The 15,066-nt window shown below is 39.2% G+C and overlaps 1 protein-coding gene across 5 annotated transcripts in view; it reads left to right on the top strand.

Annotated features, from left to right (window-relative positions):
- Positions 1–4,567: 4,567 nt before the first annotated feature.
- The window catches only part of GSAP (gamma-secretase activating protein), a 44,197-nt gene continuing 33,698 nt past the window's right edge, over positions 4,568–15,066 (top strand). For 4 of the 5 annotated variants that reach the window (XM_027679418.1, XM_027679416.1, XM_027679419.1 and 1 more), the window contains exons 1-9: positions 4,626–4,739; positions 7,695–7,768; positions 10,653–10,709; positions 11,408–11,477; positions 11,889–11,945; positions 12,078–12,166; positions 12,576–12,645; positions 13,317–13,363; positions 14,640–14,744. In XM_027679418.1, the coding sequence (XP_027535219.1) occupies positions 4,655–4,739; positions 7,695–7,768; positions 10,653–10,709; positions 11,408–11,477; positions 11,889–11,945; positions 12,078–12,166; positions 12,576–12,645; positions 13,317–13,363; positions 14,640–14,744 (654 nt within the window). In that variant the 5' untranslated portion in view covers positions 4,626–4,654. Of the gene's footprint in view, positions 4,740–7,694; positions 7,769–10,652; positions 10,710–11,407; positions 11,478–11,888; positions 11,946–12,077; positions 12,167–12,575; positions 12,646–13,316; positions 13,364–14,639; positions 14,745–15,066 lie in introns of all 5 variants that reach the window. The other variant, XR_003533598.1, reaches the window with a different exon arrangement.

Genomic DNA, 15,066 nt, shown 5'->3' with positions numbered 1-15,066 from the left:
GCGGGAAAAGATGTTGCCCCCAGTAAGCAGGACTTCCCAAAAAAGTCATGAACTGTTTGCCTGGCTGTCATGTGCTTAAATAATTATTTCAAATATTCATTCTTCATAAGAAGCCTGCAGTATAATTTCCTGATGCAGAACACATCGATGGTTTATGGCTCCGTATGTTTTTTTCCATGAACAAAGCTTTGTTCTGTTGTGAGGGCTGAAAGGTAGTTACACCCATCAATGCCCATCAATGGGGCAATGCCTCATCAGCCCCATACTTGTGTCATGGTATAATTCTGTAAGTCTCACCACACGACCTGTGTGAAAAGGGATGACAGGTACACAGGAAATTAGCACAAAAATTGTTGTTAGTGGTAAAAAAATGCTGGTTACAATGCAATCAGTAGGGCCACTACTGCTCTCTAATGATTTCCCTGGCTATGGTCAAGACACACTCCAGCTAAAAATTCGAGGGAGATCCTCCCATTACTAAGGCAGGAACAAATTTCTGATTGAAAAAAACAGAAAAATTTGTATTTTTTTTATGAGAGCTTTAGTTTCACATTCCTTCCCTGGAAGTTGCTCCATCAAGATCAGCTCCTGTGCCTACACACAGCTTAAGCCTGGGTCTGAAAAATCAAAACTAACTGAGTCAGATAATCAGAAAGGAAAACTCAGTATAAATAGAGAGCATAATTCACAATTTGGTTTCATGGTGCAAGCAATAGTGACAAATGGGTTAGAACATTAATGTCACTTGGTAGAGATAAGAACTTGGGTTGGGTTTTTTTAAACTAAGAGCTTCTTTCTCTATCTAGTGAAGTTGGGAGATGTTATCAAGAATATATCAGGCTATTTGTCTTAATTCAAAGCCTGCTGAAGGAAGTGTAAGGGGCTTTTCAGATGCTTATGGCTTTTGCATCAACTTTTTGATTTTATGTATGAGGTTTGAAGTGGCCTGATACACTGTACTGAGTTATTACTTGGAGTACTCTGAATGAGTCAGCCTTGTGGTTTCTGAGGAATGAGTTGTGCTTCTAGGAATTCAGCTTGGATCTCTGGGCCTGTAGATACTGCCTCTGACATGCATAGCCAGAATGATGGCTCAAGGAATAGGAAGTTTTACATAATGAGCTCCAAATCTGTGAGTTAGTTTTTACAGTTGTGAAGGAATTAGATATTAAAGGCAGAAGTTATAAAGTAAAAACAACGGATAACAATGGCACCATGGGAAGAGAAACAAGAAACCCCATCTCACTTCTAAGTCTTTGGTGCTACTCAGCTGACAGTGGCTGTATCAAACACTTAGGTAGTGGTATCCTGAGGAGAAAGAGCAGCAGCGGATTAAGTTTTCTTCATGGCATTGCAAATTCTTATGTGAGACCATTTGGGTATTCCTTAAACACGGGACTGTACAGACCCAAATCTGTGATTGCTTTTCTTCAAGGACAGGCTATCTTGTACATTTTGGAAAGGAGGCACTCTGCGTTTCATTTGGAAGTGGTGGTTAATGCTGACATCAACTGTCAGCATTTTATGATGTTTCCTGTGATAATTTAAGAAATCTGACTGCTAAAATTAATCACTTAAAAAAACTCCATTTACTGTGAACCTCATTTATTTGATTGGAAATATTGCCTCTGTACTATATAAACACATAAACAGGCAGGCAAACCATCTCCTTTCTCTTAAATATATTTTTGGTAACTGAATGCAGATATATGTATTCCTAATGTATATCATGAGTGTAAATTAAGCATTCAAAACCAAGAAATTGCCACAAAAGCATTGTTTATACAAGCTTATTTAGTTCTCTTTGAAATATCATTCATCTGGCAGTATACAGTCCATTTTCCTTGAGATTCCCCTTTTATTTTGTTCATAGCATGGATTATATTTTAGAAATGAAAGAAGATACAACAAATGAGACTGTTATCTAAATCAAAAGTGGGTTTGTTGTCATTTTATATATAATTCTGTGTGGTTTGGACCTTTAAGAGTCACAAGGAAACCTTTACACTTAAATGAAAAAAATTGAGAGAAAATTAGGAATCCTTACTGCAATTCTGGGAAGATTGACTTCAGTTCTGTGTTGGTTATAAAGCTTTATCTTGTCTTTCCAGACACTCTCTTTCTCATTCCCTTCTATTCTGGCTCCTTGCTCCTATCAATTCCTTCAGCTCCTGTTGGTATGCTGGTCTTTCCCAGCTCTACATGGTTGCTTCTGTCATGCTTCTATATCTCTAAACCCTGGTAGTCACCATGAATCACCTCATCCCTTTCTGTTTCTCAGATCTATTAATCTGTCAGGCTGCCACTTCCTTCTTTTTACAGAAAAGACAGAGAAACTTCTGAGATAATTTCTCTTGTCTCTGTTTCAGGGAGTAACACCAGAGAAGCTTCCAAGTTCCCAGTACGGTGCACTGGAGGTGAGGTCCCATCCTGTGACAGGAGTCTTAAGAAACATCAGTGAAATAATGCAAACAAATTTGGCTTACAAAAATAATGAAGAGTCCTTTGCAGTGAAACCACAGTCTGAGGGGAAATTTTGTTAACTACTTCCTCAACAAGAAAGGTTTTTCCTACTGCACACCTGACTGTGAAGTCTTTACTTGTACAAACTCTTCCAGCAACTTGTTCTTTCCCAAATAGTAACTGTAGGATGGATCCTATGCACAGGGCACAAGCAGACTACATGTTAACTACATGTAGCTCCTACTGTCCCAAAAGCCTTTCACAGCCTGCATAAGATACTCTAGGAGAACAGCATTGTCATATGGGTCTCACTCTGTAAATATTAGAGAATAATTCATCCATCAGTTATGTGGGCTCTCTTTCAAGAACTGTAACAAGTGGCATGGTTGATATTGAAACAAAAGAACAGTAACAGTTGTTTTGGGATTTTTTTTTTAATGCAGAACCATTATACTAGACAGCCATATCTAATTTTCTTTCTTTTCCTTTTATAGGCACTCTTTGTTACCCATCTCCATATTTCTTTCTTTTGCTTTATAGCAGAAGCAAAAATTCTGTCAGTTGACCTCATCTGGCCTTAAATACACTCTAGTTCTGGGTACAGGAGTTTTTCTCCCTTTTTGCACATACTTACAGTGTCAGTCATTTCATTGGCTTTGTTTCACTCCTTTGCTTGCCCCTCCACTTGTGTCATTCCAAATACTCACTCATGAATTATCCCCATTTTATCTCTTAAAAAATGCATCCATTTGGGATCTTTTGTCTATTTTCTCCTTTTGTCTCTGAAATAAATGTTCAGTCACGTTTTCAAGCTTTATTTCACAACAGTGAAAATATAAGCTGAAATTCTTGCACAACCACTTGATCCAAGGAGCTTTAAGAAGAATGCTGATTATGAAACTCGTGATAAAACTGTAAAAGTTGCCAATATGGAGATAGAGAGGAAGCTTATGTCTGCTTTGCCTTTTGATTATCAAACTGCCTTTCATCCACACATTGCAGATGTATCTGCTTCTCATCTGGTCTTTATACAGCTCCAAAGCTTAGCAATGAAGGGGAGAAACTTGGTACTGGATTACCTCTCAGAACAGGCTCAAGCTGTTCTGTACTTGGGTATGCCAAGCTTGGTGTGTGCCCTTACAGCCTCTCCACTTTTATGCCACCTTTAGCTGGCTGACATCACCCAGCACATGTCAGAAGGGAAATGGTAATTACAAGCAGGCTATAGATAGCTATGGAGTAGCACCTTATCAGTGCTACAAATACTTTCAACAGCTAAAATAACCCCAAGCAAACAAACCACAAAGACACCTAAGAATACATAAAGCTTTACCTCCTTTACAGATGGAAAGCAGAATCGTGCCAGGCCTAGTCTGAGAGGACATCCTGAGCTCTGCCAGCAGTTTACAGAGAGAGACTTGATCTATTCAACAAGCAATTTCGGAGTGCACAAGCTAAGAAAACAGGGATGCTGGCTGAAGTCTTGGAAAACACCCTAACCCTTCCTGGGGGATTGTGAGGAGGGCAACAGGTCACTCGTGGTTCCTGATCAGTGAACACGAGATGATCGAAGCCTGACACCAGCCCTCACTGACAGGCTGCTGTCTGAAGCACTTGGAGTTACACTGTGGTGAGGCTTCAAAAACATCGCCCCGAGTTCTCTGTGGCAACCAGTGATGGGACCCTTGGTAATGGCCTGAAGCTGTGTCAGAGGAGGTTTAGGCTGGCTATCAGGAAAGGTTCTTCACCCAGAGGGTAGATGAGCACTAGAACATGCTCTGCAGAGAAGTGGTCACAGCACCAAGCCTGAGTTCAGAAGCGTTTGTACAATGCTCTCAGGCACATGGTGTGATTCTTGAGGATGTCCTGTGCTGGACTAAGAGTTGGACTGGATGATCCTTGTGGGCAGAATATTCTGTGATTCTGTGATTCTTCCAGCGGGCCTGGGGAGGAGCCTGGGCGCCAGGAAAACGCAAGCCTTCGCTTCCAGCGGGCCACCTGCAGGCCGGGTACCCTCCGCGGAGCGCTGTCCGACCACTCCCGGCCTCGGTAGGAAGAGGAAGGGCCAGCGGGGCCGGGAGCGGGCCGGGACCCGCCGGAACCGCCGCCGGGAACCCCCGGAACACCCAATGGGCGCGGAGCCCCCCCCGCGGGGCGGGCTGAGGCGGCGGGGCCGGGCCAGGCCGGGGCGATGCTGCTGCGCCTGGTGCCCGAATTCGAGCTGCGGAGGGACGTGGTGCCCTGGTTGGCGGCGCAGGGCTGGGCCGCGGCTCTAGGTAACGCTCCCGGGAGGCCAGGAGAGCCCCATCCCTCCCTCTTCCCTCCCTCCCTCCCTCCCTCCGGGCGCTCCCGGCCGCCTCCGTGCGGGAGGAGCCGGGCTGCGGCGGGACCCCCGTCCGGGAGCGACCCTCGGGTGCCGGGGGACTCGAGATGGGCGAGTTTGGTGTCCTCCGGGAATTTCTCACATGCCGAAAACACTTCTAACACGTCTGCTGCACTCCACAGCTTGTTTCTTTCTCCTGCTTTTTTTTTCCCCTCCCCTTCCAAAGCAAACAAACAAAAGTTTTAGCATGGTTCCTTCTCCCACGCTACTCCCCTTTCTGGGAGGAAAAAAACCCCACAGCCTGAACACTTTGGTCTGTCTGGTAAACGAGCGCTAGTTAAAATTAGAGGCAGCGGCAGCTGTCGCAGCACCGTGAGATATCCAGCGTGGCGAGTGCTCTGGGTAGTGGTTGGAAAAAAGAGTGAACCCCCTGTATTCTTGGCCCTGTTGCTTTTTGCTTTTGTTTGTTCTTATTCGTCTACAGAGCAGCTGGCCCAGTTCTGCTTTTCAGAAACTGATAGAAACCTTATTCTAATACAATAATACTGCTGTAATAATTATTGCTTCAGTAGAAATATCATTGGGGGCACTGTGGGATGAACTTGAAACCAGCTCCTTCCGTGGCTTTTATTTACTCAAAATATTTAACTTGCTTACCACATTGAAGGGGTGTTACCAAATAGGTTCATAAGATCTTGTTTGGCTGCAACCCAAAAAGTATCAGCTTGGTAAATAAGAAAATTATTTACTAAGCCATGACTTACAAAGGCAGTTAAAAAGTATTTTGTGTTTTCTACACAGTTTACTGAAAAACTGTTGAATGGTGTACTGAAGGGGTTTGAGGTAAAATTCTGAAAGTCTCCACACATAATCGATTCATCTGTGAATTTATCAGTTGGTCTGTGATGAATTAAAAGAAAAATCTACCTATTTGTTGCATAAGGATTGCAAAATGGTGCTGACTTGTGTTTGGGAAAGGGACAATCATATTCAGCTTTTTAAAAGGCAATACAGAGTCTTCATTCAGGGCATGCCCCTGGTAATACAGAATCAGAATAATCTAGTTTGGAAGGTGCATCTGATTCAACACCAACTTTACTGTATTGCATTTTCCCTTTTATCTGTCTATACTGACTTCTTCCTGTCATGCAGTGCTGTTGTATTAGGAATGTGAAGATGGAAGGTAGAAATGAAAAGACTCATTTAAACATCAAAGAAATATCTAATCACAGAAAGCAAATAATTTGTAGGAGTCATGGTACTTCTGTGTCAGTGGTTTCAGGTGTTATATTTATTATTTTTTTTTTCTGAGGTCTTGAAAGCCCTTGATAGCATGTGAGAATTGCTAACTGCGTGAGAGCTGGGAGTAGCTATAATGATAGGAAGGGAGCGGCAAGTGAAGCGAACCAGCCTTGTTCTCTTTATTCCACTTAGTTTTGTATGAGCTGCATATAATGGCCTTCAGGAAATCAAACTCTGCGTTCTCCTGATTGTGTCAATAAGAGCTATTTGCTGGGCAGGCAGGTTGGGTTGGTCCTTTTGCAGCCCTTCATCTGCTGGTCTTAGCTGTGGGTGTGAGGAAGAAGTTGTAATTCTGCATTGCAGGACTTTCCAAGGGTGGAGACCATTGCCACTTCTTCTTTGGCTCCATATTCCCACTAACTGTTCAGTGATGTGAAATTCTCTTCTGACACAGAACTTTTTCAACATCTGTGTCAGGTGATAGGGAAATTCACTGACATGGAGATTTCTCATAGACCTTCTCTGCCTAAATTCTATTCTGAGGAAGTATTGTATGAGGCAGAGATGTGTGGACCATAGTGCTCATCTTGAAAGTTTGAAGTGTGGTTAAGTCCCAGGAAGTTTCCACTCATAAAAGATCAGATTATATGGTTATCTGAGACTGACTCAATTGTCACCAGCTAGCCCTGATGTAGTGGTATTGTAGTGTACTTTGAGTGATGTGAAACCAATAGAAAGTGATGCATTGTTAAATGTACATGAAGGATTTTCATTGTCCTCTCATGACAAAACAGAGAATTTACTTCCTTCTGATAATACTTGTAAACAGGTTTTTTCCCCTTATCACTGAAAGTTGTACAAGCCAGTTTATAGTATCAGGCTTGTTAAACTAAGTTTTACTAAGTGTCTTCCTTCTATCAAGGCTTCCTTCTATAACTGCCAAGTAAATAGTATCAAACTTGACTACGTGCTTGCCAAGAGTTGTGGACAATTCGTTTTGTTGTTGCTTATTGAACTACAGGCTACCTTTATGATAAAACTATAACCAATCATGCAGCTTCAACCTTATTAAGGGCAAAATTTACAATTTTAATAAAAAATTCATCTGAGATAAACACATTTTTGATGGTTGCAGTGATCAGAAAACGTAAAAGCAGCATGAGGAAAGTACGCAGAATTAATCTCTGAAGACATAGTTTATTTCCAGGCTTTCCTTTGACATGCTGAAGGGGCAGACAGGAGCAAATGACACTTTCTTTAGGCTAGTGTTGGAGTGCAACTTAACTGTTTGAACCCCATATGTATAGCGAATAAATGCAAGGGTCTTGGATTTTTTTGTTTTGCTTGATTTTCTGTGAAAAAGTACATTCCATTTTCATAACAAAAGGTAGTGGCCATTAGAATCACAATTATAATGAAGAGTTAGGGGTTTAGATAAATAATTAATTCCTGTTTGTTTTGAAATCTCTTAACTTTTTGTATTGAAGTTTATCAGATTTAAATCATGGTGTAAAAGATACTCTGTTTCCAGAAGGGAAATATAAATAAGTATTTACATGTAAAAAATTATTACATGTATTTAGCATCTTTTCTTAAAGTGTGTATGTATTGTACAATGAACCAGCTCAAATGAAAATCCTGTGCCTTTTGATACTTCTTATTTCAGATACTTCTGAGAATTCATCAGCACTATATGTTGTAAATGTTGAAAGAAATGGAAAAATTATTTATACCTGGAAGGTAAGTCTCTCTTGAAACTTTATAAAAATATAGTTGAGAATAACACTGCGTGTGAATCTAATTAAGTTCTCGTAGTTTAATTTTTTTTTTTGCATTGAGGTTTAGAAAACGAAAACCCGACTGATTACAACTTGGGGGGTTGGGCAGTAGGAAAATATCTGTCTCCACTTCAGACAAAGGTTAAGAATGATGAAATGGAGAGTAAAGTACTGACTTGATTAAGTCCATAGAGTTTTTGCCCTTGATTTTTTGGTGGGCCAGAATCTCACGCTGAATGAAAGACAATTTCTTTAACAACTAACTCTTTGTAAGTGGCACATTTTTTCACCCTCAGAATTTCTTAGGGAAGTCTAAACTATTAAATTCATGGCGCTGCTTTAATTAAATGTTTTCTCCTACCAATATATATACATGTTAAGATGCCATTTATCTAACACTATTTCTGCATGTACCTTTCTTCTCTGTGACTTCAAGATTCATCTGTAGCACTTTATTACAAGTAGTTTAAAGTAACCATTATTTATTTGATATCTCGAAGTATCTAGAGCTAGCCTTAACACAGGATTCTGCTCTCCATGGCATATGTTTAGCTTTTAGTTCCAAGAGATTTTTGAAATAGTTTCAGAAGGTGACACCTTGTCTTGTTCCCTTGATGAGAGAAGCTGTGCTTCTTGACTGTGCAGCTCAGAGGTGTCTGTAGACCCAGCTGGATCCTGGAGGATCTTGGTTCTTTAAGAGTGCAGATCTGAGATGAACTCCAATAGAGTAGGGCTGCCTTTCGTTCCCCTCTCACACAACAATGCTAAAACTCTGCAGCTTGCCTAGGGTTAAGGGAAGAGGTGAGGTCTTCATCAAGGTGTAATACTGTGGGTGGATGTTTCCTTTAGTACAAGCATAGGGAGGGGAGTCTCTACAAGACAACAGTAACCATAAAAACAATACTAAAAAATGTATCAAAGTGTTGTTTCTTTTTCATTGCTCAAAACTCTGGAAGACTTAGTTCAAGTAACTAACTAGCTCAGCAGGAGACCTGGTACTGTGTGTATGTGATGTTGCTGCTTTGTAGCGTCTGTGGAATCTCACACTAAGCTTTTTTGGGCCTCTGACAGTCTAACTGCCTTGTATGCTCTTCAGGCTCTTGCAACCGGCACAAGGGATGAGTTGTAGCTCAAGGTTCACACATCTAAATACAGGTGGCTGCCTGCATGCTGGCTGTCTGAGCTCCCATTGTAGTTCGTAGGGATCTGGTCAAAACAGTTGATGGAGTTCACGGAACTGGGCACTTGTAGCTTGTTTTTTGAGAGCAATTGTATAGGGTGGAGGATGTAAACTAAACTGAGCTGCCCTGGCTTGGTTCCTAATACATACAAATAGAAAGCAACCTTTGTTTTCTGCATGAGAGAAAGTCAAGTGTGTTTTGTGTGAAACTAGGGGAAGGTGGAGAATGAGCTTTATTTTCAAGCTTATTTTAGAGTATTGCGTTGTACTGTGGTTTTGACAGTATCTGTCTTTTCTGACATTAATAGTTGGTGTCAAGGAAGATATTTCTAACAGAAGTGAATTCTGTTTGCAAGGCAATGCAAGAATCTTTAGAGAGCACATGAAAACAAGTGTCTTAGCTTATGCATGATTATGGGCATTGATGTAGTTCTGTTACCAGTCTTGTGAAGTGTATTTTTCAGTGTCTAAGTACAGAGGGTGTTAGCATTTCAGACACACTTGGAAAGAATGGTTATTTGTGAAAGCACTTGCTTAATCTTAAATTAGGAGGCCTGGGGCCTGTGTCTTAATATAAAGACATTTTGTTTTCCTTATTTAAATCAGAAGTCAAAGACTTTTGTCATTGCCACAACAATAATGAGACACTCAGAAATAGACCCCTTAGGAAGCGAATACTCAGGCTTTTGTTTTAACTTCACAAAGCAAGATGCCATAACTTTGTAAATAACCACAGATCTCTCCCCTCTTCCCCCAAGCTGTAGTTAAAAACAATGATGGTCACTGTTTGAGTACGAGCCTTTGTGGCTGGATTTAATTTCAACAGTTTAGCGATTTAGTGCCTATACCTAGAGTACATTAATAGACATCAATTTGATTTGATATACAGTATATGCTGCTAGCAGAATTTTCTTTTTCAACATATTTGGAAAAATTAAGGCATGGTAAAAGTTAACAAGAGAAAAGATTTGATCTGTGTAGTGTCAAACATTTCTAAGTGCCCCAAACAAAATCATTGTATGTTATTATCAATAAGCTAGAAAGGATGTGTATTATGTTTCTCTTCAAAGGCAGAAGGCTTATGGTAAGCTTGTGAAATGTGTTTAGCCTTCAAACAATCACTTCCTAAGGCAGAGAGAAATCCTCTTTCCAGGCTGCAACTAGATCACTGGGAGCTGTTGTTTTTTTGTTGTTTTTTTTTTTTTTTGGATGTTTGATGTTTCTGTGCTCCCTTTTGGAGCAATAACCCACCAAGTTGGTGAGGTTTGGAATACCAGCCTTAAATCTCCAAGGGCCATAGCATCCATTTTGATTCTTGTGCAGACATCTCTCTTCCTGACCCTACTGCCTTTAACTAAAATCCATTTAGAAGCAAAGTGAGAGAGAGGCACTTGGCTTATGCAATGGCTTGTGGGCTGTGGATTGGCCACATTTCAGCTTTATGCCATGTGTTAGTTCTAAAAGGAAAAAATAAATCTTTGTTCTCCTGGAATTAGAATTTGCTTTCTTGGAATTAGATAATTAACTGTCTGTTTATAGGACAGGGAAGTGTGCGAAGATGTGTGTCAAGGGGCAGGGAGAAGAGGGAGGTAGGAAAAAAAAATAAAAGCAATGTTTACCTTTGTATGTATTTATATTGCCAGTGCTAATTTGTTTCCATCCATAGGGAAGTCAGAGCAATACTCATATTGGATTGTACGATCTTCAAACCAAACAAAATGAGGTGAGAGCAATACCAGTTTTCTCCCTGGTGAAGACAGTGCTGTAGTGTTTCAGATTTTGATGCCTTGCAACACAGTGTGTTATGTCCTTAAGAGGTATATCCTTGTTTGAAACAGAAGAGACTGGAGAAGGATTTCAAATGATTCTCAGTAGTATTAAAATGCAGAACATTATAGAACATCTGAAAGGCTTAAGAGTAGTAAAGCATCACCTCTGCAATCTTTATTTCAAAACAACCAATTGAAGCCCTTTCCACTTCTCTTCACACTGAACATGTGTACTAAGAAGTAAATGTTTGCAGTTTTCTTTACGTGTGCATTCTCAGTCTGTTCGATGCTATCCTTTATATGAAATTATTTTACTCTAAAACTGAACATACTGCAATTCAGTAAGCAGATTCATGGTAACAGGACTTTGCATGTGTCCCCATAACAGTATGAAATGGGTGAAATGTTGTATTTACTTAAAAGTCTGCTGTGCTGCTCAAGTGGCAACACAGAACTCACAAGAACCAGTAAGAAACAAACAAATGAGAAAAAAAGAGAACTAATACAGCTGAGGCTTGAAATGAAAAGATTTGGTTTAAAGATAAAATCTGTGTACTGGACAGCAGTGTTTTCCTAAGGAGAAGTGATTAGATGGTTTCCTTTATGTAGTTTAAGAAATTGCATTTATTAATGCTACCATGTTTCTCTGTAGCACCTCTATACGTTTGAGAAGGATCTACACATAATCAGCTGTTCAGTCAATAATGAAAGGACATTATTAGGTAAATATGTGTTTTATTTTTAAATTTTTTTGGTAAAGATTTAGTTTAGTAGGATCATACATTTGGGTGTAGAATTAGTTAAATTTATTTTGACCTGTCTGTTGCCCACAGCACTTTATGCCCTTCAGTGGATCCATCACCAAATAATGTAGGTAACAATATAAAGACACAGCTGTAATGATATTGCTGTTTTATTAAAATGAAAGTCTAAGACACACTGGCCCTTTGTTCACTTCCTCCTTCCTGCATTTATGCCTGCCTCCTACTTCCAGCAGAACAACTGTTGTTCCTTTAGCATATATGTTTCTGGTAGAAAAATTGTGATGCTTGCTCTTCGTGAATGTCTAATAAGATTTATGTCAAATATGCAAACTCACTGTGATTGTGTTGGTGTTTTTTTCCCCCCCTTAGCTGTCAGCTTCCATCAATATACAGAGGACGAAACAGCAAATCAGCTATTACAGTCAGGTACTGCAAGTGGGTTGTTTTAATACTGTTTGTAGTATCATACCCTTTTGCTTGCTTTCCCACATAATATCTGTTTAGAAAGCAAAATTGTATGCATAAAATAGTGTTATCTAAAACATGTTCTTTTTTCAGTATCCAAGTATTTAACCCTACTAATTGAAATTCATCCCATTAATAATGTGAGAGTCCTGAAGGCTGTGGATACCTGTGTTCGAGTGCAGGTAAATTATTCAACTAATCTAAATATAAACCTTTGTAATCCACTATACTAGGGGGAAAACATGGTTGAGTGCAGAAATATCTTGTGTTATCTTGCAGCTGTTACAGAGATAGTGTCCTCGTGTTCCTTCATAGAATTAAAAAAATGAAACTTCATAAAATGTTTGATACAGAATATTTCTCTGACATGTACGCTGCTTTTTTATTTCTCTTTAATCCCCCAAAGCTTGCCATTATAGTGATTGGTGACTGTTAGTATGTAATAATAGTTATTCTTATTAATTAAATATCATTATTTTGTCTGGCTGAATTTAAACATATGTAAATATCCAGCTAAAACCCACCCATTTTAGATAAGTGTTCTAAACTACTTTGGTTATTTACTTAACTTTTGGGAAACTTTCCATGTAGTTTCTTTATCCAGTTGAAGACAGAAATGCTTCTACAGAAAGTCGCCTCTTGCTAGTTTCAGAAGATAAATGTGAGTTAATATTTTCAAAGTAAATCTCCATTATTTTACTTCAAGGTGATCATTATAGATTATATTTTTGGAAGCCTTTTATTGGGAAAAAAAACAGGAAAAAGAAGGGTCCAAGCTATTCTAGGTATTCCGAAGGTCTTTCAAGAACTGTATCATTTACTGGAATTTTTTAAATTTTTAACTGAATGGCCATCTTTGACTGCAATTAGTTGCTTAGTTCATGCATTCATCAGTTATCTTTATTTATTAAAAAGCTAAAATAGTCATTTTATAGCTGCCTATATAAATTCAGAGCAGATCAATTGACTGTGAAAGATGGACTGTGATTTAACATGTGACAAGTGGGATAAGAATAGCACAATAGTTCATTGGATTCAGCTAATATTGCATGTTCAGCCTAATCTGTTGGCATGGAATGGATAAAGGTGGACACTTGGAAAAGGCTGTTTGTTGCTCTTGCCTTTCAGTCTTGTAGAGTGAGGTTGCTTTTACAACCTCTTTGGAGAGGCCCATCTTCTCTGAGCTAGACACCAGCCTTGAGTAGCTGGACTTAGGTGGGCAGAGTTCTTATAGTGTTCTTACAGAAATCTAAGAGGTGAGATTGTTTAATAAGCTGCATAAAAGCATTTAAAAATGTATGTTTGTAATGAATTTTTCCCTATGTTTTAAAGATATTGAACAGTTTGACATTCGTGTTGTTGCAGAAGAACACAAAGTGGTAAGACTTGAAAAATCTTGGGGTTTGAATTTTTTTGCTTTAATTGAAAATGTAAAAATCTGTGATTTTAGCGAACAGTTTTTTGTAGTTTTATACTCGAGCAACATAAAGTATATTAGAGAGAGTATTGATAATATGGCAACTTATGCAGGTAACCATAAAGCTGATTGATAAACCTGTATACCTTGTAATCTCTGAGGAAAATTACTTGTTTTATTGGATTTTATTTGTTGCTGAGTGCTTTTGTGTGTTAGAAGTTGGGAGTAAACGTGGTGTATATTAATTTTTAAACCGTTTTAAGTATTTGCAGTGTCACCTTCCTAACTTTGTCTTTTGTGAGTCTGTGTGATCCCAGTAAAGGATTTGCTTAAAAAGTAAGCAAAGAAAAGATGTGAAACTTAGATATAGTCCAAGTACAGTGAATGTTCCAATCTCTTTTTCCCCTCATCTCTTTGTCCTGTTTTTAACATAAATTTGTCTTCAACAAATTGTGGGTGTTTTGCTTAAAAGACTTATTATTAATAAACATACATCTAATATAGTAAAGAATTGTGTCATGAAAGCCGATGTTTTGCTTCATGGAGACAAATGTAGGCTTGGAAGGAAAAGTTAAGGACCGGATTTTGGTCACTTTGTCTTTCATGGTTTTCTCCAAATTTATCATCATAACCCATAAAGCACATGGATTTTATGTGCTAGACCACAGTAGTGGAGTAAATACTAAGTGTAATCAGGAAACAGATTGATCTGATGTCCTTCTAACAAACAGATTTCTTTTGGTTGGCATGAAATCTCCATGCATCTTTCAAGTGCATTTATACAATCCCAACAGTTTTCCACGACTTAGTCCTTTCCCTGCCTCCAGTACTCTCTGTCATGTGGTTGAGACTTTGGACAGAAATCTCTTTTGGAGCTGACACATCTTCTTTCAGTAGTTAATACAGCTGATTCTGAACTGGCTGTGGTATTTCCCTCCTCTATGTTGAAGAGTGTTGTCTGTTTTATTTTGTTCACTTTGAGCAGCTTAAGTGGTGAATTTCTTGCAAGCAAGGAAGTCTGAAAGAAAAGATTTGTTAGTAGGTGTACCCTGACAACTGTGCTACCGACCTCTTTAAGCTGAGCACCCTGCACACAACAAAGATGGACTTTGTGCCACTAACAAGCACCTTAGTATTTGTGCCACTACTGTCATTGCTTTTTTCTTTAAAGCACAGGCTGTGCATAATTGTTACAGAACCTTATTTGACAACTTCTAATGTTCTTTCTTTCCCTTTAGGTGATTCAAAAGTCAGGTCAGCTTCCAAGAACCAAAGTTGCAGATGATCTCGTTTGGGCACAGTGGGATATGATGGAACAGAGGCTCTTCTACATTGTTCCAAAGGTGAGAATGAAAGTCATTCTTGGAGGTTTTTTCCTGCCTCTCTAGAGACAGAAAAGTTTTGAGTGTGTGGGGTGACAAGTGGGAGTTTGTTTTCATGAAGGTAGTCTGTCCTGTTCCTGCCTTAAAAAGCAAAAGTCAGACTGGCCTTAGCTGCTGCTGTGCTTAGTAAATTCCAAGATTGGTGGTCTTAGTGCTTTCTATAAAAAAAGGTGGGTTTGTTAGGTTTTTGGCTTTAGAAAGATCTTTTATTCAAAAGTATCTAAATCTACCCAAAACTGTTGTGAATATAATGTTTCTGTTCTAGAGAATTCACATATAGAAA

This window comes from Neopelma chrysocephalum, unplaced genomic scaffold (assembly GCF_003984885.1).
Source record: "Neopelma chrysocephalum unplaced genomic scaffold, ASM398488v2 Primary Assembly neopelma1_45, whole genome shotgun sequence".
In the NCBI taxonomy this organism is placed as follows: Eukaryota; Metazoa; Chordata; class Aves; order Passeriformes; family Pipridae; genus Neopelma; species Neopelma chrysocephalum.
Note: the sequence above shows the minus strand (reverse complement) of the source record. Positions and strands in the feature narration are given on the sequence as shown.